Genomic DNA, 20,502 nt, shown 5'->3' with positions numbered 1-20,502 from the left:
TCCCATGGTGTTCAGTGAATGAGCGTGGCAGGCGTTGGCTCTCAGTAAGTTCTACGCTTCCTTTCTGGCAGGTTGGAGTGGCGGTGCGTCCGTGGTGAGGAACAGCAGAGCCCTTTTCCATCAGCTGGAGCGGCAGTGCAGCATCGTTCATTATGTCTACCAGAACATGCTGGGAGGCTCCATTCGGGCACAGCTCAGGCAGGTGAGGAGTTTCTCCTTCGTGACCTGTTGGCTATCTCAGCTCCCTACATAGAAACATCTTCACCGCAAACAGGGAAACTTCACAGGGGCTTAAAGTTGCTCCCATACACAGTCTGTGACTCCAAGCCTTGTGTTTCTTAATCCTGTCAGAGGCAAGAGCAGAGATGGCTTTCCCTTTCCGTTGACCTGGCCCTGTCACTCCACATTTTACCCTCTGTTAATTCTGTGCTTCCTTGAGTCAAACTGGCCCGCTCTACCAGCTGAGTTATTGCACAGTGCTACTTTTGCACACTGATCCAACTGTTTTGTCTTACTATTTTTGTATCGTACCTGCTTTGCTAATCATGTCAGGTTTAGTGTTGATTTTTCCTATTCACAGACATACTCCATCAAGTCCGTAATGTTTTCCTGTTTTTCAGAGCCATGCTCCTTCTTTCGTTTGAAAATTAACTTTTTCTGTAACATCCATAGGTGAGAAGCACCTGGGCTGGCTTTATGTTCCGGATGATTTATCTATTTTAAGTATGCAAATGATAAAGAAATCACCGAGCTCATCCAAGCAGTGCCTGTTCCTCACCTGAAAAACAATACAGTCATGTCATGGTTCAAGCGTTCTGTTCACTCCTTCCGCTGTAGAGTTGAGCTGCAGGCACTTTGGATGGAGAACCATGATAGTATATCTCTGGATGATACGTAATGTTTTGGGATGCTCAGTAAAGACATAGTCATAAGTGCTTTTACTGGTGTGGAGGCATGTTCTTCTCCTTTGTGAATTATCCTGCCTTCTCAGCTCAGCCCACGAGGCTTAGCTCCCCCGTACATCATTTAAAGTGTGCTCTCTCTCAGGTCTCTGTTGCTTTCTGACTGCTGCAGCTGATGTGGTCACAGGCTGTCTCCCTTGGGGACAGCGTATCCTCTTCGTTCTACAGAGAGACTTAGCATTTTGTGTGAATGTGCTAACGCTGATGGCAGTTAGAAGGTGTTGGCACTCCTCATTCAGAGAATCCTGGGGATCCCTGCAAAAGTCATAATTCTCTTTATCTTTTCAACAGTGTCTGCAGCTGCCCTTTCTGCGCTCTCTTGCCTCATACCGCCTCTTTCGAACGGCAAGTCCCTTTGACAGGAGAGTGACATGCCTGGAATGGCATCCAACGCACCCCAGTACTGTAGCTGTTGGCTCCAAAGGTGGAGACATCATCCTTTGGGACTACGAAGTACTTACTAAAACCTGCTTCATCAAAGGGGTAAGCCTCTGGGAGGGAGGTGGAAATGGCTGGGAGGGGAAATGGGAGTACCACCAAATACTGCAGATCAAACCAGAGGTCTGCTGTGGGAAGCACATAAGGGTCTGGGGCTGCAGAGCAGCCGGCTGCGGGGGCAGCGCTGAGATGCAACAGCACGTTTGTTCCCAAGTCCCAGACTGTTCTAGTGCTGGGGAGAACTGAGGCATGTTAAGTTCATGATGAAGCAGTACTTGGTGTGTGCTCAGGGGAAAAATAACACAGCAACTGGGAAAACAGTTATCTTAAAGGGATGCCAGGAACAAGTAGGCAGAGAGGGCCTGTTTGGTTTACGTCTTGATCTTCCTCTGCTCACCTTTTATTCTGTGTCGGGTGAGGAAACATTTTTGAGTGGGGAGAAACCAAGTCTCTTTATCTAAGTGAGAAACTAAGGCAGAGTGAGTGGTTTATATAGCTGGCATGCCCCCTTGTTGCTGTATTCAGCCATTCCCATTCTGACAGGGGCTCAAAGCCTGTAACTTTTATTCCCTTTCTAAATTAACATAGTTACGCACTGGGAGGAGGTCTAGCCTGCAGAAATTCCAGAGTCCTCTTTTTCTTTTCGTAAATAGTGTGGTGCCAGCCAGCCAGGGAACATGTTGCCTGGGGACTGGAGGAGCTGTAGTTTTGTCCTGCAGGAGGGCAGCTGTCTAGACAGCCATGGCATGGGAAGACATGGTTGTCTTTGCCGCCTTAAAGGGCTGTGGTGTGTTTCGCTGTCGCTGTTAAGGACATAGCTGTGAATGCTATTACAGAACACACTTTTCTCCTTCCCTGTCACTCAGTGGATTTTTCTTTTGTTCATCCCCTTCCTTGTAGATGGGAGCTGGAGGGGCCATCACAGGAATGAAGTTTAACCCTTTTAACCCTAGTCAGCTGTACACTTCGTCAGTTGCCGGCACTACCACCCTGCAGGATTTTAATGGCAATACTGTCCGGGTCTTCACCAGCACCGAGAACTGGGAGTAAGAAATAACAGCAATGCTTTGGGCCTCTGTGTCCTGCTGGCAGGGGCGCTACAGAGAGGGAGAGAGAGAGAGAGATGTTTGTCTCTGATCTGTGGGAGCTGGGCTTCCTCTTCTCCACATATATGTCCTTTATCCTCTGAATTCCAGGGAGGCTCACTCTCCCTTTTTAATTTTCCCTGGAAAGGGGTGGTGGGTAGGAGAGAGCTTTTCTTCATGAAGGGGAGGGACTGTGATGCTGCTTACATCCTGCTGTACGTGGGAGAGCGTGGGGGTACCAGCAGATTTCCTCGGCTGTCCATTCTAAACCTCCCATAGCTTTGTGCCCTGGGGACCTTCTAACTTCCTCACCTGTTAGCAGTGCTGCTCATTGTCAGATGGTTTTTACAGGACAATTTGTAGTCCCCTCAGTGCTTCGCCACAAATACCGCTGACTTCAAGCAGTGTGTGTCATAAGGGTCACCCCAATTCGTCCCACCTAACTTATGGTGCTTATCTAAAAGATCAAAATTAAAGAGTCTGGGCTCCTTCCGTAATGAGTGGAAAGAGGAGATGAATTTCTAGAGGCAACTTTGTTTGCCTATGCTTAGAATCACCCTCTCAGACTGTTGCTTTTTCTGTGGACTCGTGAGGAACCCTGAGCTCTTCAATTAGTTACTTCAGTGCAGTGCTTTAAAGGTAAGTAAGGGAATTTGGGTTAGTCTCCTCTTTACCTGATTCTTTCTGGATGGCAGCTTTGATGGTTGGTTTCCAAATTGGCTGTTCCAGCCGCAGCCTTGTAATAGGGCAGAAGGTGAACCCAAGCAGTGCTGGGGTGACTGGCCAGGTGAGCGATGGGGGGAGAGGCTGGGTCTGGGGACATGAGGATCTCGTATCCTAGCGGGATGCCTGTCACGGCAATGAAGCCTGGATTTTAACGGGCATGCCACCCTCCTCCTGCTGTGAGGACAGGCAGGCGTTTTTTAATCTTCATTGGCTTCTTGAAATCTGGTATTTACAGTGAGACTTTATTCAGTAATACCTGCTGCGAGCAGCAGATGGAGTGCACTTGAGTATCAAAGAGTTTGGGGACTCACAGCTATCGTCCTTCTTTTCCATCTTTGTGTAGGGTTTCCACATTTCCTCGCTAGACAGACTGGGAGAAAAAATCATAACATCAATATAACGTAACACTGAACATAAGATTCCTGTGCCATTGGGTTACTAGTAGGATTTCTCCTTGCACCACTCTCATCCTGCCTGCTGGTACCTTGAGAAAGACCAGATACAGCACTGGAAGCAGCCTGTAAGGAACTGGTGAATGAAGTCTCTGTGAGAAAAGCTTGGTGCAGGGCTGTCATGGGATTTTGTGTGGTTTCTGCGTGGAACGGTGCTGGTTTTGCTTGTGATCTCCTGGTTTGAGCCAGGTGGTTTGCTGCAGATTAGTCCTACCCCCCTAGCAGGAGCAGCAGTGCTGCAAATGAGTTTTGCAGCCCGTAGTGGGGTTGAATTTACAGGCTCAGAACGTATGTGCTCAGCTTGGAAACAGATTAGGAAAAAAGAGTTGTTACGTAAGCGCCCTGTCAGAAAGCAGAGCATTGCACGTAGGGAAACCGGCAGCGTGTTCCCAGAGATGGGTGTTGTATTAATCTCTAACCTCGATGCCTCTTGGCTTTGTGTGTATTCCAGAAAGGGCCAGGAGATTCTCTCGGAGACATCAAGTTCAGCCCTTATGAGGCAATGAAGCTCTATGTGGCATCAGGGGATGGCACCCTAAGCCTGCAGGACCTTGAGGGCAGAGCGGTGCAGGTGATCTCCCGTGCCCCGGACTGTGGCCATGAGTACCACAATGTTTGGTGAGGAGGGAGCACCGCAAGGGTGATTCTCCTGTTTGCTGGTGTTAATGCTGTGCTGCTGCTTGTGCTCTCTAACACCTTCATCTCTGCCAGCGATAGGAGACTCGTGGTATGAATTGATCCTGTGAGGGAGCTTGGGGACAGGCTCCTGGTCCTGACCTTAGTGCTGCAGGGTGGGTGACAAGCTAGGCAGCCGCAGGGTGCGTGGGCTTTCACAGTAGCTGGGCGTGCTGCCTGCATCTTCTGGTGGTGCTTTCTGGTGACGCCATCTCTTAAAGTCCAGATACTGACATTTTTTCACTTCATAAAGTGTGAGGTGAGAAGAGCAGGATAACTTCCTCCTCCTCATCGTCGTCAGTTTCCGTTTTGTCTTCAGCAGCTCAGGAGGCCCAGGAAAGCCACAAAACATTTTTGCACAATCTGAGTTTCAGGTTATCGAGTTTACCCTGCTGCCTGTCTGGAGGCTTCAAGCTCAACACGCTTTGAATTCTAGAATAATTTATCATTGCAAGTGATGCTTTCCCAACAAGTTCCCAAAAGACCCTGGCTTTAACTCTTGCTGCCGTTCCCCTCCCGGCAGAGCTGGGGTTAAGCCATAGGTCTTTATCAGATAAGTCTCTATTCAGTTTTGTTTCCTGGGGCATAAAGTTAAGACAGTTTGATGTGCAAGTTTCCAGTCTAAAGCTTTTGTCTTTTTTTTACTGCTGCTTCAGTGTTTTGTGGAAAATGTCATTTTAAAGCTGTTTCAGTACATTTGTCGATGTCACGAGGGCATTCTGATCTTTCCCAAGGTGCGTCCAGTGCAGGCACCAAGTGGCTCTTTAGCCTCTATTATGTTCCACTGTCCCAGTGTGTCACACTCCTCCTAACGAGCACTTCACAGACAACTAGAAAGTTACTTGGTATTCAGTCACCGACAGAAAGCATTGCTGATAAGCCATCCCCCTTCCTGATACTGAGGCCCACACCATCAGGCAGGAGATCGCAGGGACCATCTGGTGCAGTCTCCCGTGTCAGGGAGGAGAGGGGACCCAGAGCTCGGCCGCCTTGGGAAGGCAGCCCTGATTTTGTGCCTTTCCTTCTAGCTGCTGGTACTGTAGTGTCGATGTCTCCGCAAGCTGCCGTGCGGTGGTGACGGGTGATAACGTGGGGAACGTGGTCCTTCTCAGCACTTCTGGTGAAGAGGTTTGTATGGCTCCATGCAGCGTCTCCTCTACGGGAATCTTTGTGACTCGTGTGCTTTCCTCCACTGGAGAGAGAAAGTACCCTGCAGCTCAGCAGATGGGTGCAGCCATTGTCTAGGTGGTGAGAAGTCCTCCAATTCTGTTTGTCACACTGTTGAGCGTAATGGTAAAAGTCCCCAAACGGAGGCTGTTGTGTGTGACCCCTTCCTTAAGAGTATTTGCTCCTGACCAGAGTAATTACAGGGTAACCTGAAGACGTGAGCACCCTCTGCCACCAGCCTTCACAATTCCAGAAATTTAGTGCGCTGGTGGGAATCCTTTGGGAGATACTGCTTTGATGTATATACCCTTCCGTGACCTTGGAGTAGGTACGCAGCAGTAACGAGCAGTGTTGGGACGGAACTTGCACTGCTGCCGTGAGACACGAGAGGGCAGGCAGAGGCAGAGGCCGAGGCAGGCTGTGCCTCCGGGTCTGGCCTAGTGCGGAAACCCGTGGGAGCACAGCTGGAGTGCGCCCCGCTCTGCGGAGCCTGCTGCACCCTCACACCAGAATGACCATTTCTCCTGCCTATAAGTCTGCCCCCCAGGGAGCTGCGGCCAGAGGCAGCTGCGTAAGTGAGTGGGCAGAGTCAGAAGTGCCCCTAATGACTGGTGCTTAGTCAAGGTCAGTTGCTTCCTTTCCGTTTTTTTCTTCTAAAAGAATGTGACGGTCTCTTCTGCACTTGGGAAATAGCCATTATTGTAGGAAGGATGGGCCAGCATCACCTTTTTGATTAGAAATAATTTTCCAGCTTTGGATATAAATTCTGAGTTGGTATCTATTTGTTGTCCTTAACTGAAATATTTCTCCTGCCCTCACGTTTCTTCACTGATGTATTTCCAGAAGCCAATTGTATCTCCTCTCACCTATTCTACTAAGATAAACAAAGCAAGCTCTTTTTTTGTCTTCTCCCACAAAGCAGGCCCTTCCTTTTTACTCTTGGCAGTGCGTTTTCTGTACCTGTTCCATTCTGTTTTAATCTTTCTGCACGTGGAAGACTGGCACTGCATGAAGTATCCCAGATGTGGTCTTTCTTCGTACAGTGGCACTAATTCTTCTGTGAACCAGGGACTGTGTTTTCCTTTCTCATAGCTGTAATAAATTGGTGGATCAAAGTTCTCCTAGAATTAAATAGTTAGTTCCCAAGGTCATTCTTCTCCTTTTTTGTTTCCAGTGGATAAACTCTTGGTGCATTTTAGGAGTTTTGTTACTCTGTAAATGTGAGACCTCTTTACTCTGCACTAGTAGATCATTATTCCATGTCTTTACTCCAGACCTTGATTTTTTTTTTCTGTTTGATTTTCCATTTCCTCTGCTGCAGATTTGGAAGCTGAAATTGCACAAGAAGAAAGTGACTCATGTGGAGTTTAACTCCCGATGTGAGTGGTTGTTGGCCACAGCGTCTGTGGATCAGACAGTCAAAATTTGGGACCTCAGAAACATGAAAAACAAAATGGATTTTCTTCATGTGCTTCCTCATGACAAACCTGTCAATGCAGGTGAGTTAAGGATTTAATTGCATGGATTTCTGCGGAGTCCACTCATCTCGGCTCTTGCCACTGTGGCAATGTGAGCTTCTGCTCAGACGAAGCTGTGCGGTAGCTGGTGTTAAGGCAAGGAAGGCACTGAGAACGTGTGGCCTGAGGAGGGAGGTGGATGGGGCAGCTGCGGCGCAGTTGTGGCCTTGTCTTGAGAGGTGAGCGTGGAAGCATCAGTGGTGGCTGAGATTAGAAACCTGAATTTATTGGGGCAGTTCCTTTGACAAAAGCAGAGCGTGGGACTCAGACCTCTGTCTCTTGGGTACAGTTTTAGGAGTTAGTAGAAGTCCAAACTGCAGGTGTCTGTCTCCAAATTTTCCACTCACTTTCTATTTCAACGAGCGAGTTCCTTTCTTCGCAACATCTCGTTCTGTGATTCTAAAATGAGAATAATGATTCTTCTTACATAACCCAGCACCATAGGTTTCAGCTTACTGTTCGCAAGAACTTTGAGTTTGTTTGAGACAGGGAAAGTCTTGTCTGTTGGGACACATGGCCATATTCACATCTCTGTGAAAGAAATAGCCATGGGTTTCCAATCAGGGAAATGTGACTTCTATGTTTCCTGCCAGTTGCAGCATTGTGATCTGTTGTTTGCCTCACTGTCCCCCTCTCCCAGCTTACTTCAGCCCAACAGACGGTGCCAAGCTCCTGAGCACAGACCAGCACAGTGAAATCAGGGTTTACTCATCTTCAGACTGGACCAAGCCACAGCACCTGATCCCACATCCCCACCGGCAGTTTCAGCACCTCACACCTATTAAGGTGAGTTAGCCAGCGCAGTCTGAGAGGACTATCCCGCTGGGTGCTTGCAGCTGGCTGTACATCAGAAACGGTCCCATTTCTGGTCAGGGTATTACATCAGTGGGTAGATGTTCACACTGCTGCAGCTCCCAGCGGGGCGCTGTTCTGAGGATACTCGCGTTCCTCAAGCCGTGGGTGGGATGTACAAACTGTTGCTCATACTGCCGGTAGTCTGGTGTGTGTCAGTATGAGCTCTGGCCCTAACTCACCATCACTCTGCTCTTACGACTAGGCTACGTGGCATCCTCGCTATGACCTCATTGTAGCAGGTCGCTACCCAGACCCTAAGTTCCCAGGGTACACGGTGAACGAGCTACGAACCGTTGATGTATTCGATGGAAACACTGGGGAGATGGTTTGTCAGCTCCATGATCCAAATGCTTCTGGTATCATCTCGGTGAGTTGAGCGCTGCAGCTGAAAGGGCCCCGTGTAGTGAACCGCAGCCACAGGGCACGGGCTGGGGGCTGGAGCAATAGGAGCGTCCGCGTTACGTGTGACACTCCGGCTCTCGTGGGGTACGGCTGCTGGGAAAGCGGCTAGCTCGAGCAGGCCGGTCCGTGGTCATCCGCGGGTTTTCTGTGGTAGTCTTTCGGGAGCGTTGGGTTTTCCAGGCAGTTTGTTGCCGTTATATAAGCCGTGGTTGCTCTTACGACTCTGTTATATAAGGAGTGATGCTCTTACAGACTGATTGTGTTTCCATTTCCAGCTCAATAAATTTAACCCTATGGGAGACACGCTGGCTTCTGGCATGGGTAAGTAAGGACAAGCTAGGGCACTGAGCACAGCCGTGTTCCAGTCCCAGAGAAGGGCAAGCTTGTTTCTGCAGCCTAAAGCAAGTTGTTAGCGAGGGTTTCCCAAATCCTGCTTGCTGGTAGCCCTCTGTATTTCCTACATCTGTAAAGGAGAGACCACCTTTTCAGTCTTCCGCCGTTGCAGTTAGAAAAGTTTGCTCGGCATCTCCTGTGAAACATCCCTGAGAGCACCCAGCCCAGAGGAGCGAGGCCTCCGCTCTCCACATGCGGAGAACAACGGGGGGGTGGGGTGGAAGCCTTCTCCTGCTAGGCCGTACCCTCTCCCTTCAGTTAATTTATCTTATTTCCCAGGCTGCAGAGCCAAGATTACTCAGTTTTCGCAGGCTATAGAGGATTAAGGGAGATGGCTCTAGATAGAAGTCTTAGACCTGTCACAGATGAATTACTTGATTATGTTTCTTAATTAGGTCAAATTTCCATGGCTGCAATAATTATCTTTGCATCCTCTGTACCTTGGAAGTATCTTAGAACAGACAAAGTCTTTTGAATTTCTGGCATTTAAGTGACAGCCTAAGGTATTTGATGTAGCGTTTCTGATGCACAGTGTTTAATTTTTCCTCTTAGGCTTTAATATTCTGATCTGGAGCCGGAAGGAGATGGTGGCCAAGAAGCAAGAACATCTTTTGAAAGCCATGACAGAACAGGGGATTGGAAGCTGGAGTTGGTCCAGACGTGGAGGGCAGAGGCAAGCAAACCCTGGGACAAGCAAACTCAAAGCTAACTTACTGTCTTGGGAGCTGGAGGAGACGAGAACAAAAAGCAGTAATTCTAAATCACAGGGAAGGAAGCGAAAAGGGAAGGATCTAGAGAACTGATTTAGCTTTTTTATCCTTTCTGGATCACAGGGTACAAATTCAGTGTTGGCGATGGGCAGTGTAAGCCGTGCAGGGCATTAGACTTCTTTGTCCTTCCTCCCTGGATCTGATATTCCTTCCCTGATTCTCTTTGCTTTCCCTTCTAGCGAGTTGTGTCAGTACTCAGTTCTTCCTCCAAGTGGAGTTACCACCCATTTTCTGAGGCACTAGGAAAACTTCAAAGATATTCGCAGACCGTGCTGAAGTTACTGCTTCCAGCCTGCCACATCTGCTTGTCACCACTTGTCGGAGGTTGCCGTCTCCTGTAGCTGGCTGCAGAGCAGCTCGCGACAGGGTCCCCAGGCCGTTGTAGTCACACTGAGCTGAGAAACGCTTTGCTGACAAGGGTAATGTCCTGGAAAGGTTGAATGTCACAGGGGCGATGGGTAGCTTGGGTAGCCTAGGGAACACCAGCCTCTCCCATATGCAAGCTTCTTGGAAAACATGTGTCTGTCAGGACCGCAGGCTTGGCCTGTTAACTAGATCACCAAGAACATGATGCTGTCGGAGCTCTTTACCTGCTGCACAGGGTGCCAGGGCAGCATGGAGCTGGGAACCTGCCTCTAGTTTCTGTTTTCAGAGCTCTAGGCTTTTTCTTGTCACTGGTCAGGTAATTTTTTTCACCCATGCCTGCGAGCTTCAGAATGTTGGCTAAAAGTGTTGTAAAAAGCAGCGATGAGGAATTCCTTCCGAACACCCCTGCTCAGAGCCAAATCTCAAGACTGCTGTTAAACTAAAAAGTTTTGCTTTTTCTAGTTTGTTTACAAGGCTGCCTGGGGCCTTGCTGCTGTCCCAGAGGTTGGTGGATAGGACAGGCTCCAGGCCTGCTCGGATTTTCCATGTTCACTTTTATAGTTTCGCAGTATTGATATTAAATAAAGTTTTGTACTAAACTAAATCCTTTGATATACAGAGTGGCTGCTTTGAGCATTCTGCTGCACTGCTTTTGGGTGTGGGGAGAAGTTGTAGAGCTTTCTGCAGGAGGGCTGAGACCCACAGCACCGGTGGCAATACCAGTTGTAGTACTGTCTGCAACGGACCCTTCCAAGCTGGCGGGTTGCATTTTAAGCTGTATCTGCACATGGCTGCTACAGTCAGAACCAGCTTCTATCAATTCTCCCCCTGCTGTAAGTGGGATTGTACAGGAGGGAATCAGTGAGGGGATACACTGCAGTAAGCTCTGCCTGTTTTCCAGCACTGGGGATGCTGGTGCGAGCCCTGTGAACTCTTAGAGAAGAAGAGGAGTAGCGTTCAGTGTGAATTTTATTTTAATAATGAAATGTATTGGAACAATTACAGAAGGTCATTCACAGTCAAAATGTCTAAATCATCATAGAAACCTTTTCCCTGTGTGTGCAAAATCTGCTACCTTTAAAAATTACAGGTCTGGTCCTCTTAAATGCACTATTACCTCTTTCTTGTGCCTGTTCTCACAGGCAGTGGCTTTTTCTTTATGACTGTCTTGATGTGCAGGAGACTGAGATTGTATCTCCAGAGGACAAAAAGGTGAGGAAGATGCTGAGACCAGCAAGCTGCTTCTGCTTATTTTAGAGTTCCCATGCTGGGAGATGCCGATTATGGTGTAGGGAAAAGTCCCCACGGTACTCCATAGGGGAAGAAAAGGAAACGTCTGTAACCTAAGGACTGGCTTCTGCCGCCAAGAGGGGAAGGGAACTGCACAGAAAGGGAAGCAAAAGTGGGAAGTGAATGTGCAGCATCACCATCTGAAGAGCCTGTGCTTCTGGTGCCTGCTGCAGTCTACTTTTCTGCCAAAAGCTGCAAGGCAGGTGGTGAGCACTTGGCATCAAGTTCCCCGCAGCAGCTGCAGCGTGCACAGAGGGGCCAGCCTGGAGAAAGGATCACGCTTTGGACAAAAAGCCAAAGCGTGGCAAATAATGGGATCCACAGTCACCTGCAGACTCTAACCCTTAATGGTTTTTTGTTTGTCGTCCGTCCAGTAGGGAAGATAGGAAGAAAAACTACAGAACTTGGCATTTGATCTAGTCTTAGGTAAAGAGCTCTGCTACATCTCTTTAATTACAGCATAAAAACCTTCTGCTAGTAAAGCATCTTCCTTGGGCTCACAGCTGAACTGTGGGCTGCCTGCAGCACTCGACAGTCCCTGTAATAGGTACTGGAGGTTCAGAGGTGGGGAAGTCAAATCCAAAGGCTGAATCTTTACAGATAGGGCCAAGGTTTCTTATCTACGGGGACTCCTTTCTAGAGCCAACATTACACAAGAAATTGGGTGCAGGTTTGCTATGATCCCAGGAATTAATCTCTCTGATGAAGCTCTTTGAGCTTCTTCGGATCATACGTAACCTACGCTGAGCTGAGTCCTAGAACCTACTGCCAGGTTTTGAATCTTGTCCCGATTCCAGGCCAGTCCTCTCTTGAACCACAGTGTAAGGAGGGGGGAAAAAAAAAGACCAGTTGCCAGCAGCAACTACTTGGCAGTGACCTCAAGAAACCCTTTCCACTGTCTGCCACCATCTGCAGCAGTTCCCTCTGCATGGACAGCAGGTGAGTCTCGGTGCATCGTTGACGAGCTGCACCCTCTGCTCCAAGCCCAGCCTTCCTACCATCACCAACCCAATGGCTTGACAGAAAACCACTCGAAGCGCGCTGACACTGAAGAGACGCACCTCCTGACTGCAGTGGATGTGGCAGCTGAGGGGGGCACGTGCCCCTCTGCCGCAGTCATGGTGAGTGGTAACATTCACAATCACTTGAAAGGAGGAAAACTTGACCAGCTCCAACTGGCCATGTTGGGAATCCCAGACTAGGTAGGCTGTACGGGGACTGGGGGCACCACGCAGTGTACTGGCTTCAGAATTACGGTGTCATTTCCATCAGAGGAGCTCAGGTCTCTGTCTCTGGGATGTCACCTTTAGAAAACATTCAAAAATCAAGTCCAGCTTCATTCTGGGAAGCAATGGCCAAAGGAGAAGAACGCTCAGTAAATGAAGGTGCCCAGTGATCCTCCGGGGTGAGGCTGCTCCCTCCTACTGTCTGGGAAGGAGTTGCAGCAACTTTCAGGCCTGCTCTTCTCCCTCGTTGGAAACGTGCCGGTAACCGGGGGGCTGAGACTGTATGCGAAAGAGTATAGTCAAGAGGAGGATTATAAGGAGAAGGAGAATGGATCCACACACAGCCAGACCCACAAACAGTTCTGCAAGGAAGAAAACAAGTGGTCAACAGGGTATCGACCAAGCTTTCCCCGTCTGCCGTGCTCTGCTCCAGCCTGGGCTCACCTGTGTCGTGCATGCTGCCTGCCACCTGGCATTCCTGCTCCCAGTCCTGGGGAACAACAGGATCGGTGAGTTCCAAGAACCTTTGCAGTGGGCATTTATGCTGGCAGCCAGGGATTGTCAGTGGGAAAGGTTCTTTCCCACTCTCGTTCCGGAAAAACATCTCCACGGAGAAGTTACTGAAAAAAACCCACAGCTAGATGTTTGTTTGGTTTTTTCTCCAGCTGAAGTCATCCCTTCCCAAAAACTTAGTGTGCACACCCTTTCCTTTATTTTGGTGGTAGTTTTCCTCCTAAGAGTCTGCCACTAGGAGCAAGATTGCATCCCCCTAGGGTGGAGCCTAGCCTAGGTGTCTAACCCTTGAGGTGAAATCACAGCAGATGTCTTTACTGCAGCCCTCACCCATCATCCTCTTGGTACAGCTCAAATAAATGACATGAGGCGTATGGTGCTTGAATCTTGTTGTAGACATCTAGAGCCATCTGCAGTGCCACAAGTGTGGTGTCATGCTGAGAAAGAGGGAAAAAAACCAAATCAGTCACCCTTACGGATGTGGCAGGGCAGCTCAGACCATAACAGACAGGGCTGTGCCGAGGGGATGTCACCTCTGTGACTCCCATCTGGAGGAAGGGAGAGGAACTGTACAGCTAGCGCCGTGATCTGTGAGGGTGCCAGAGAAGGGGAGGAAGTGAAACACAGCCGTATATATCCTGCATTGTTCTTTAAGAATTGATATGTAGGGAGGAACGTGGGAGAGACGCTGGACTTTCCAGTCAGGAGGCTGCCGGGAAGGAGGGGATGACTCCGCATCTACACTGCTGAACCATCACATCCATAAGCACCCCCACATCCACCAAATAAATACAAAGTCTGCCAGTCTCATTCACAAGCCTCAGCTAACGGGAACAAAGTGCAGGGTGGGAATTTTCCTCAGGGGCCCCAGAGGAACGATGCCAGAAACTGCACATCCCACCCAGCCAGAGGCAAAGATGCACGTCTTGATCCTGCATGGGCTGTAGAGAAGGCAGAAAGGGGAAGAACTATCACCAAGCCCCTGTGAAGAGGAGATGGGTAAAAGGTAGCCCCCAAGCTCTGACTTACCGCTGAATACACAAGTAGTTTCAGGTTCTGGTGGGCAGAAACATTTGCTGCTTTTGTTAGGTTTTTCCTTATGTGACCCAGCAGGACCCCTGAGGAAAGGGAACAGCTGGTAAGAGGCAAAAACTAAACAGCAGCAGGAAGCTCCCTCCCCGGTGCACTCACCGCCTTGCAGACGAGCTTTTTCTACCCGACTGTGGATCCCAAACAGAAATTCAAAACCGAAGTCTTTAAGTTGCCTCAATTGAGTCATGACATCTGGTGTCGCCCATACAGGCAAATCCATTTTGTGTGCTTGCTAGAAAGAGAAACAGAATACTCATCTGCAGGTAGCATGGATCGCAGGTTCATCAGAGAATGGGAGTCCTACCCATACTGCTGCTCATTTCTTATGTTAGTTTAAGTATGTCCCTTTCCTATTTATGCTTCTGTCCTCACGCTGCAGTGCTGCATACAAAGAATATATGATGTGGGGTGTAATGTTGTTTCAGAAACTACTTCATATGAAGCATAAAGATTAAAATCTAGGAGCTACATTTCTGTGAAAGCACAACTGGAGTGCAGGGCTATGTCGTAACACCAGTAACAGTAATCTTAGGGTGTTTACATGAGGCTGATTCTGCCCTGCAGATGGCATGCAGTGGAAAAAAAAAAAAAAAAAAGAAAAAAAAGGTAAGTGAGAAAGCACCAGCTCAAGGTTGCTGGTGTACCTGCAGCATGGTTTCCCCAGAGGCTCTGAGGGCCACTGAAGGATACTGGAGAAAGTCAGCAAGCGCTCTGCAGATGTAACACTGGGATGCACCACTGGCAAAGCCCCAGTACTCAAACCCAGAATACATAGAACTGGGAACCAAGAGAAGAATTTGCTTTGCAGCCAACCCATTACAAGAAAAGACTAGTTACACTGACAGAAAAAACAGCAGTTGTGGTTCCCTGGCATTACTCGGGGCAATTTTCTAGGCCACATCCCACTAAACTGCCAGCAGATGAGGCTGAATATCCTTAAGGGCCCATTCTGTCTGAGTGGTTTGGAGAAACTCCCACCAGCAACTTCAGACATTGAGTTAGTTTTTTATTAATTTAAAAAGAGAACAGCTAGTAAGTTCAGCTGTTTCTTGGACTTTTTTTATCTCCTCCATCCAGATGGCAGAATGAATCTAGTGGCTCGGGTGAGAAACACAATCCTTCTCTTCAGGGCACCGTTTGTACGGGTTAGAAAAAAAGGGGGAAGCCCAAAGCAGCTGAAGAGTCTGATCAGCCTAATGGTATAGTTTTGAAGTAAAACTCCCCTTCCTCAGAACATTCTGCTTCCATTTGGGGGCAGCAAGCTATTCTCCAAGTTCTCTGGGGTTACAGTGATTTGTCAGCTGGCCTTCCATGCCCAATTTGCAAGCTCATCAAGCAACTCTTGAAAATGAAGAAGATTTGAAATTCTTGATCTCTCTGACCAAAAGATTTTTTGTTGCTGACAGAAGTTGCTTCACTGTGATTGTTACAAGATGGGAGATCAGGTTTGTGATACAAAGGGCAAATTTACATAGTGCAATGCAGCTCTGGACTGGAATATTCTCAGCTTGCAGCAACTCAAGCTGCTACTTCACATAGCAACGTGCAATTCCATGCAGATTTATCTTTTCTGTCCCCAAAGTAGTCCCCACCCTTGCATACCACTGCCAGTAAGCTAAGCAGTCTTGCGCCTCCACAGAATTAGCATGAGACAGCATCAAAACACCTGGGTTTACTGCTTCTTCCACAATTAGCTAGTGTGACAGGAAAGATCTCTCCAGTTTCCTTCATTGTGCTGTTTCGTTATATACAAATAAACCTGTGTGCAACAACTGTAAGTCTCCTGGATACATGACCTTTGCTCTAGCGTTATCACAGCACAACTAGCTTGATTTGGGATTTTGTTTTAGCCTTCAGGAGATGTGCTTTCAACAGAACTCCACGCGCATATAGAGTTTGGTGCCCCACCCAGGCAGTAGAAGGGTGACACCAGTCTCTACAGTCTTTCTCTGGCAAAGGACTTTATAATAGGTCAAAAACCAGATGGGTGAACCCTACTTAACCTAGAAGACCATTCTTTTCTTTTAGACATGGCACTAACAGAAGCACAGAAAGAAAAGCAATTGATCTAAAAGCAAGAGACAGGTAGAGATAGAACCAGGATTAGTCCTAATTTATGCTCCCAACTTAAATCATAAAGTTAACATTTCTTTGGTTTCCAGAGATCTTGTTTCTACCTAACTGAACTCAGACCTGTTCACAGAGACTAAAGGTTTCGGATTGCGGTCATTTTCTAGTGACTTTCCAAAGAAGTATTTATTATTCAGGTGGGACTTTTTCTGGCTCTGGCACGATATATATCTAAGCTACAAAGTGGGAGGTTATAGGTTGCAAAAGCAGGTAACCCCGGGCACATGTCTCTAGTGAGTAGAAACTTATTATTCTGAAATTAGAACATTACTTCTAACCATTGGGTGGGAATGGTGAAAAGTTGTTTTATGGGATTTTGCAAAATAATTCTCTACCAAATCCAGTGAGTCCTAAAGACCTAATTCGCATGGCTGTATGATGATGGCGAAACTTACTTCACAGAACAGCGTGTCATACACACTCCAAACAGACTCCAGAGAGACATCCCGGATCCCAGTCTCATTTGCCACCATCTGCAGGAATTGCTGTAGGTATGAGAAAAGAGAAAGGCCTTCAATTTTCTGATCTCATACCGTATCTCATGTGCAGGCATTCCTGCCCTTTTCTCAGAGCTCTGATTATACAGAAGTGATAATACTTTAACTACGAGCCTAAGACCACCTTATCTCATGCAAACAGTCACTTACCCAATTCTCTTTGGTCTTATTTATGTATTCTGCTGAGTGCCGTGTTTCATTCTGTAGCTGTTCATACCGCGGACAGGGGGTCAAAGGAAACTTCAGTAGCTGGGCAGAGACAACAAGAGCAGCTAGGTCACCGAGAAGACTGAAGTACAGCATTTGCAGTCAACACACGCATCTGTAGTGAAACCCTGACTAGCAGGATGCATCTATAAACAGCCTCAAGTACCGCCTTCTAACATACTCCAGATCGTGTGTGGTCCACGGAGGTGTCGCGGCTAACATGTTGAGCGAACACGGCCTCTGAATTCTTGCCTTGCTCTCAGAACAACCTCTACAAGGTAGGTCCCAGAAGAAGTGCAAGACAACGTGAATCAAGACCGAAGCAAAGACTTTTGGAGAAGTCAGCAGAATACACCACTTGAGTAGTCAGTACATATCCCTGAGACTAACTTACCCTTTCAGCTGACTCGGGCACCGTGTGCACAGGGATAGGCTGCCAGGAGATGTTAGGGTTGAAGATCTGTTGTCCCTCTGGGGGATACAGGCCTGCCAGATTGGCCTCCGCACTCATCAGCGTCCGATCATAGTCTGTGCTGCGGATGAAGATCTGCCAGGAGAGGGACAGCACACCATTAGTAACGCTGCTATAAGTGGTGACGCTTGGACGCAGGACGATACACTCACTGAGGAACATTGCCAAGCGCCCTGCAGCTGCTCACGGACAACGGGATAACCGGAGTTGAAGTGACTGAACCTGTAGATGTCGGCCTCGGCAAAACTGTAAGGACGGTCACAAAGACAATTTGGTGCATGATACCGGAGCGGTCTGTTCTGCACCAGTGGGATAGCCAGATGCACTGGGCAGAGGTTACGGGGAGAAAGGAGTCTGAATATGAAGAAGAGTCACAGAAGAGCAAGACAGAGATGCATCTAACGATGGGCACAGATAGGAAATGTGCTATATTTACAGAGCAGGACTGGGGAAAATTACTGCATTCAGTTCTCGGTTCTAGGAACGACCTGCTGTGCTCATGAGAAAAAGTGGCTTCTCCAGGCCTCGGTTTTTCCATCTAAGAAATGAAGACAAGAGTGATCTAACCAACAGGAGAGAAGAAAAGGGGGAGCTGGGGTTTGTTTGATCATTGTGGGCTCTTGGGATTAATGGGCCAAGGCTTATCATTCTGGAGCTCAGAGAGAGATAGATCTGAGCCAGAAAACAAGAGAAATGAGAAAAATAGATGAGTTCAGAAGGTCAAAATAGCAAAATTTTGGTACCTGTGCACTGAAAACAGTTAGGGGGAGACTGGAGAGAAAACAGTGAAAAAAACAAGAGGAACACATAGGGAGTCATGAAAGAATGTCCTAGGAAACAGCATGTTGAATCTGAAACAAGAATAAAAAGCCAGAAGACTGAAATACAATGTCAAGATTGTTTTGGTTTTTTTTTTTTATGTTAACTGAGTAGAGAGAAACATAAGAAAAAATACATATGCTCACTCTGTATGGCATCTCCCATGTGAAGTGTATCTCAAAACCTGGCAGTCATGAGGGGGGGCAAAAAAAAAGTCTTTTCTCTGACAGTTTCTACCCACTTTTACCTCTTAAATGTGGCTTGAAAACAACTGACCCTGTACTCACTGGACAGGATTGCTTTCATCCTCGGTAAACTCTGAAGAAATAGAAAGGAAGTATTTTAAAAGATAAGGATCTAATTCTAGAAGCGTTGTAAAAACCAATTAAGCCCTAAGTGTACATGCTTTCTTCAGCACCTTTTGCCAGGGCTCCAGCTTGTCGCCGAGTCAGGTGACAGATGGTTACATGGTGTCACCCAGAGGCAACATTTCTTATAAGGGAGGTTGCTCAACTTGAGCAGGGGTTTGGGCTTGGTTAGCAGAACAGCCTTTGTTTGCATATGCTTTGGTTTGTTTTTCCCTTCCCAAGGAAGAGAAAGAAAACAGTTTCAGCTGGCAAAAGCATTACAAGAGCAAAGTATGTTTGGAAAGGAACTACTGAGGAAGGTTAAAGGATCTGTGTTTGAGCTGACGCTGGAAATTTTGTTGACGAAGCAAATGTCAAAGAAGGGATGTAATCTGAACTATGACAAGCTGGGTGTTTACTGGGGAGCCCAAAAAGGGGGGAAATAGAGACAAAATTGTAAGGGGATTCTCAGTTTCCCCTATCTGATCAATCACCCAAAGTGAGCTCAGATAAAGTAACTGAACCGATGCAGAGCCAGTTGTGAGACAAGGGGTCTTGACTGCCCGCTGTCCATCTGAACCATGTGCGTGCCTCTCTTCACAGCACTTGCTCATGTTCTGGTTGACTCACACCTCTTTGATCGACCAGCAGGGGTATTTGGGGAGATTTTCCTTACTTTCTTTGATCTTTCAAATTTCCCCCTGTGCTTAGCACATGGTTCCACAAGGGCTCTGTAAATTTTAAATAAAAGGAACATGCCAGTTTCACAAGGTCTATTATAAAGTGTAGCAACATCCAAGAGACAGAAAGGAAAACTAATAGCTTTGGGGGACTGAAGCTGTTGAGACTTTACAGGTGGAAACAAGTGAGAGGCTCACTTCTGGTTAGGCAGTACTGCGTATATGGACAGAATCCCATGGGATTGTACCTGATGTGCACTGGGGAGGGCTGGGCAAACGCAGGTTGCATTCTTGTCAGCTGATATCACACACACAAAAAAATCTCACAATCTCGAGTAAAAAACAAGTATCAGGAACAACACAGCAGCCCTGGTTTGCTCCCTTGGCTTGAGCAGGCGGCTGCCAGTCTCACAGCGGTGCTGTTGCGGCGCGGCTGCTGCCCGCCCCCCATCCCCCCCGACAGCCGGGGCCGCCCTGAGGCGCTGCCGCTCCGTTCCCCCGGCCCCGGCCCGGCTCCCCACCGAGCCCGCGCCCGGCCTGTCTTCTCCAGCTCGGCAGCCTGCGGTGGGAACGGGCCGGGAAACAAAAAACACTTCAGAGACGAAGCGCGGCGCCGGCGTTTCCCCTCCGAAAGAAGCCGCCCGCGGCGCTGCCCGCCCGGGCCCTCGGGCGGCACGGAGCGCCCTTCCCCGCCGACACTGACCTCCAGCCGCCGGTACGTGCTGCTGAGGAAGCCACGGTAACGCCGCCGCAGGGCCTGGCCCAGCTCCCACTGCTGCCGCATCCCCACCTGCAACGGCACGGCACGTTACCGGCGGCCCCGGCCCGGCCGGCCCCCCGCCCGCCGCGGCCCCCGCCGCACCTGCGTGAGCTGCCCGAAGCCCTGGGGCCAGGCGGCCTCCTGGAAGGGGTCCCGCGGGTAGGCCTTGATGGGCGAGCGGTCTCCGTGCCGGTACACCTGCGGGCGGCACCGCGTCACACCGGGCCCACGGCCCGGCCCGGCCCGGCCGCCGCCCGCCGCCCCCCTTCCCCCTCACCAGCGTAACGAAGCGGAGGCTACGGGGCCGGGCGGGCGGCGGCTGGAGGCAGAGCGCCAGCAGGAGCAGGACGGCGCCTCCCCAGCCGCACCCCGCCGCAGAGGCCGCCATGACGCCTCCCCTCACGGCCCCGCGGAGCGGAGCGGAACGGAACGAAGCGGACGGGGGCGCGCACGGATACAGTTCACCACAGCACAGCGGAAGCGCCGCGGAACAGGGCGCGGGGAGCCGCCTCACAGCTTCCCGCGAGCAGTGCGCCTGCGCGGCTGGGCCCGGGCGGCGGGGGCCGGTGAGGGCTGGGGCGGGGCGGCCCCGGGGGCTTCACGGCATGCTGTCCCCGCCGCCGGGCCGGGCGCCCCTCGGCCAGCCCGGCAGGCGCGGGGC

General features: G+C 49.2%; 3 protein-coding genes across 9 annotated transcripts in view; 2 read left to right on the top strand and 1 right to left on the bottom strand.

Moving 5' to 3' along the window:
* Positions 1-10,412, top strand: part of DDB2 (damage specific DNA binding protein 2) — a 49,019-nt gene extending 38,607 nt beyond the window's left edge. For 5 of the 6 annotated variants that reach the window (XM_037393326.1, XM_037393325.1, XM_037393324.1 and 2 more), the window contains 9 exons: positions 72-202; positions 1,254-1,445; positions 4,115-4,281; positions 5,367-5,466; positions 6,827-7,004; positions 7,663-7,808; positions 8,080-8,244; positions 8,555-8,600; positions 9,225-10,412. In XM_037393326.1, the coding sequence (XP_037249223.1) occupies positions 72-202; positions 1,254-1,445; positions 4,115-4,281; positions 5,367-5,466; positions 6,827-7,004; positions 7,663-7,808; positions 8,080-8,244; positions 8,555-8,600; positions 9,225-9,475 (1,376 nt within the window). In that variant the 3' untranslated portion in view covers positions 9,476-10,412. Of the gene's footprint in view, positions 1-71; positions 203-1,253; positions 1,446-2,300; positions 2,447-4,114; positions 4,282-5,366; positions 5,467-6,826; positions 7,005-7,662; positions 7,809-8,079; positions 8,245-8,554; positions 8,601-9,224 lie in introns of all 6 variants that reach the window. The other variant, XM_037393328.1, reaches the window with a different exon arrangement.
* Positions 10,413-10,759: 347 nt separating this feature from the next.
* On the bottom strand, positions 10,760-20,336 carry ACP2 (acid phosphatase 2, lysosomal). Of its 2 annotated transcripts, none has more exons than XM_037393337.1 (11): positions 20,119-20,336; positions 19,944-20,039; positions 19,785-19,871; positions 17,158-17,310; positions 16,707-16,805; positions 16,455-16,544; positions 14,029-14,161; positions 13,867-13,955; positions 13,168-13,274; positions 12,769-12,944; positions 10,760-12,603 (listed from the first exon to the last, which is right to left on the bottom strand). In XM_037393337.1, the coding sequence occupies exons 1-11, from the start codon at positions 20,227-20,229 to the stop codon at positions 12,416-12,418; spliced, it is 1,329 nt and encodes a 442-aa protein (XP_037249234.1). In that variant the 5' UTR covers positions 20,230-20,336; the 3' UTR covers positions 10,760-12,415. The 2 variants fall into 2 exon arrangements, with proteins under 2 accessions (XP_037249234.1, XP_037249235.1); XM_037393338.1 differs by having other exon boundaries at positions 12,433-12,686.
* The window catches only part of NR1H3 (nuclear receptor subfamily 1 group H member 3), a 31,115-nt gene continuing 30,940 nt past the window's right edge, over positions 20,328-20,502 (top strand). Inside the window, exon 1 of the mRNA XM_037393344.1 lies at positions 20,328-20,407. The gene's annotated coding sequence lies outside the window, so the exon portion shown is untranslated. The remainder of the gene's footprint in view (positions 20,408-20,502) is intronic.

The sequence above is a fragment of the Falco rusticolus genome, chromosome 7 (assembly GCF_015220075.1).
Source record: "Falco rusticolus isolate bFalRus1 chromosome 7, bFalRus1.pri, whole genome shotgun sequence".
In the NCBI taxonomy this organism is placed as follows: Eukaryota; Metazoa; Chordata; class Aves; order Falconiformes; family Falconidae; genus Falco; species Falco rusticolus.
Note: the sequence above shows the minus strand (reverse complement) of the source record. Positions and strands in the feature narration are given on the sequence as shown.

Excerpts from the sequence above, each read along its gene's own strand:
- ACP2 (XM_037393337.1), bottom strand. The coding sequence starts at position 20,229 with ATGGCGGCCTCTGCGGCGGGGTGCGGCTGGGGAGGCGCCGTCCTGCTC. Across the intron at positions 16,806-17,157 it reads TGCCCGAGTCAGCTGAAAGG|CTACTGAAGTTTCCTTTGAC; the intron begins GTAAGTTAGTCT and ends GTCTCTGCCCAG. Across the intron at positions 12,945-13,167 it reads CTGTACCAAGAGGATGATGG|TAACTTCTCCGTGGAGATGT; the intron begins GTGAGGGCTGCA and ends GGTTTTTTTCAG.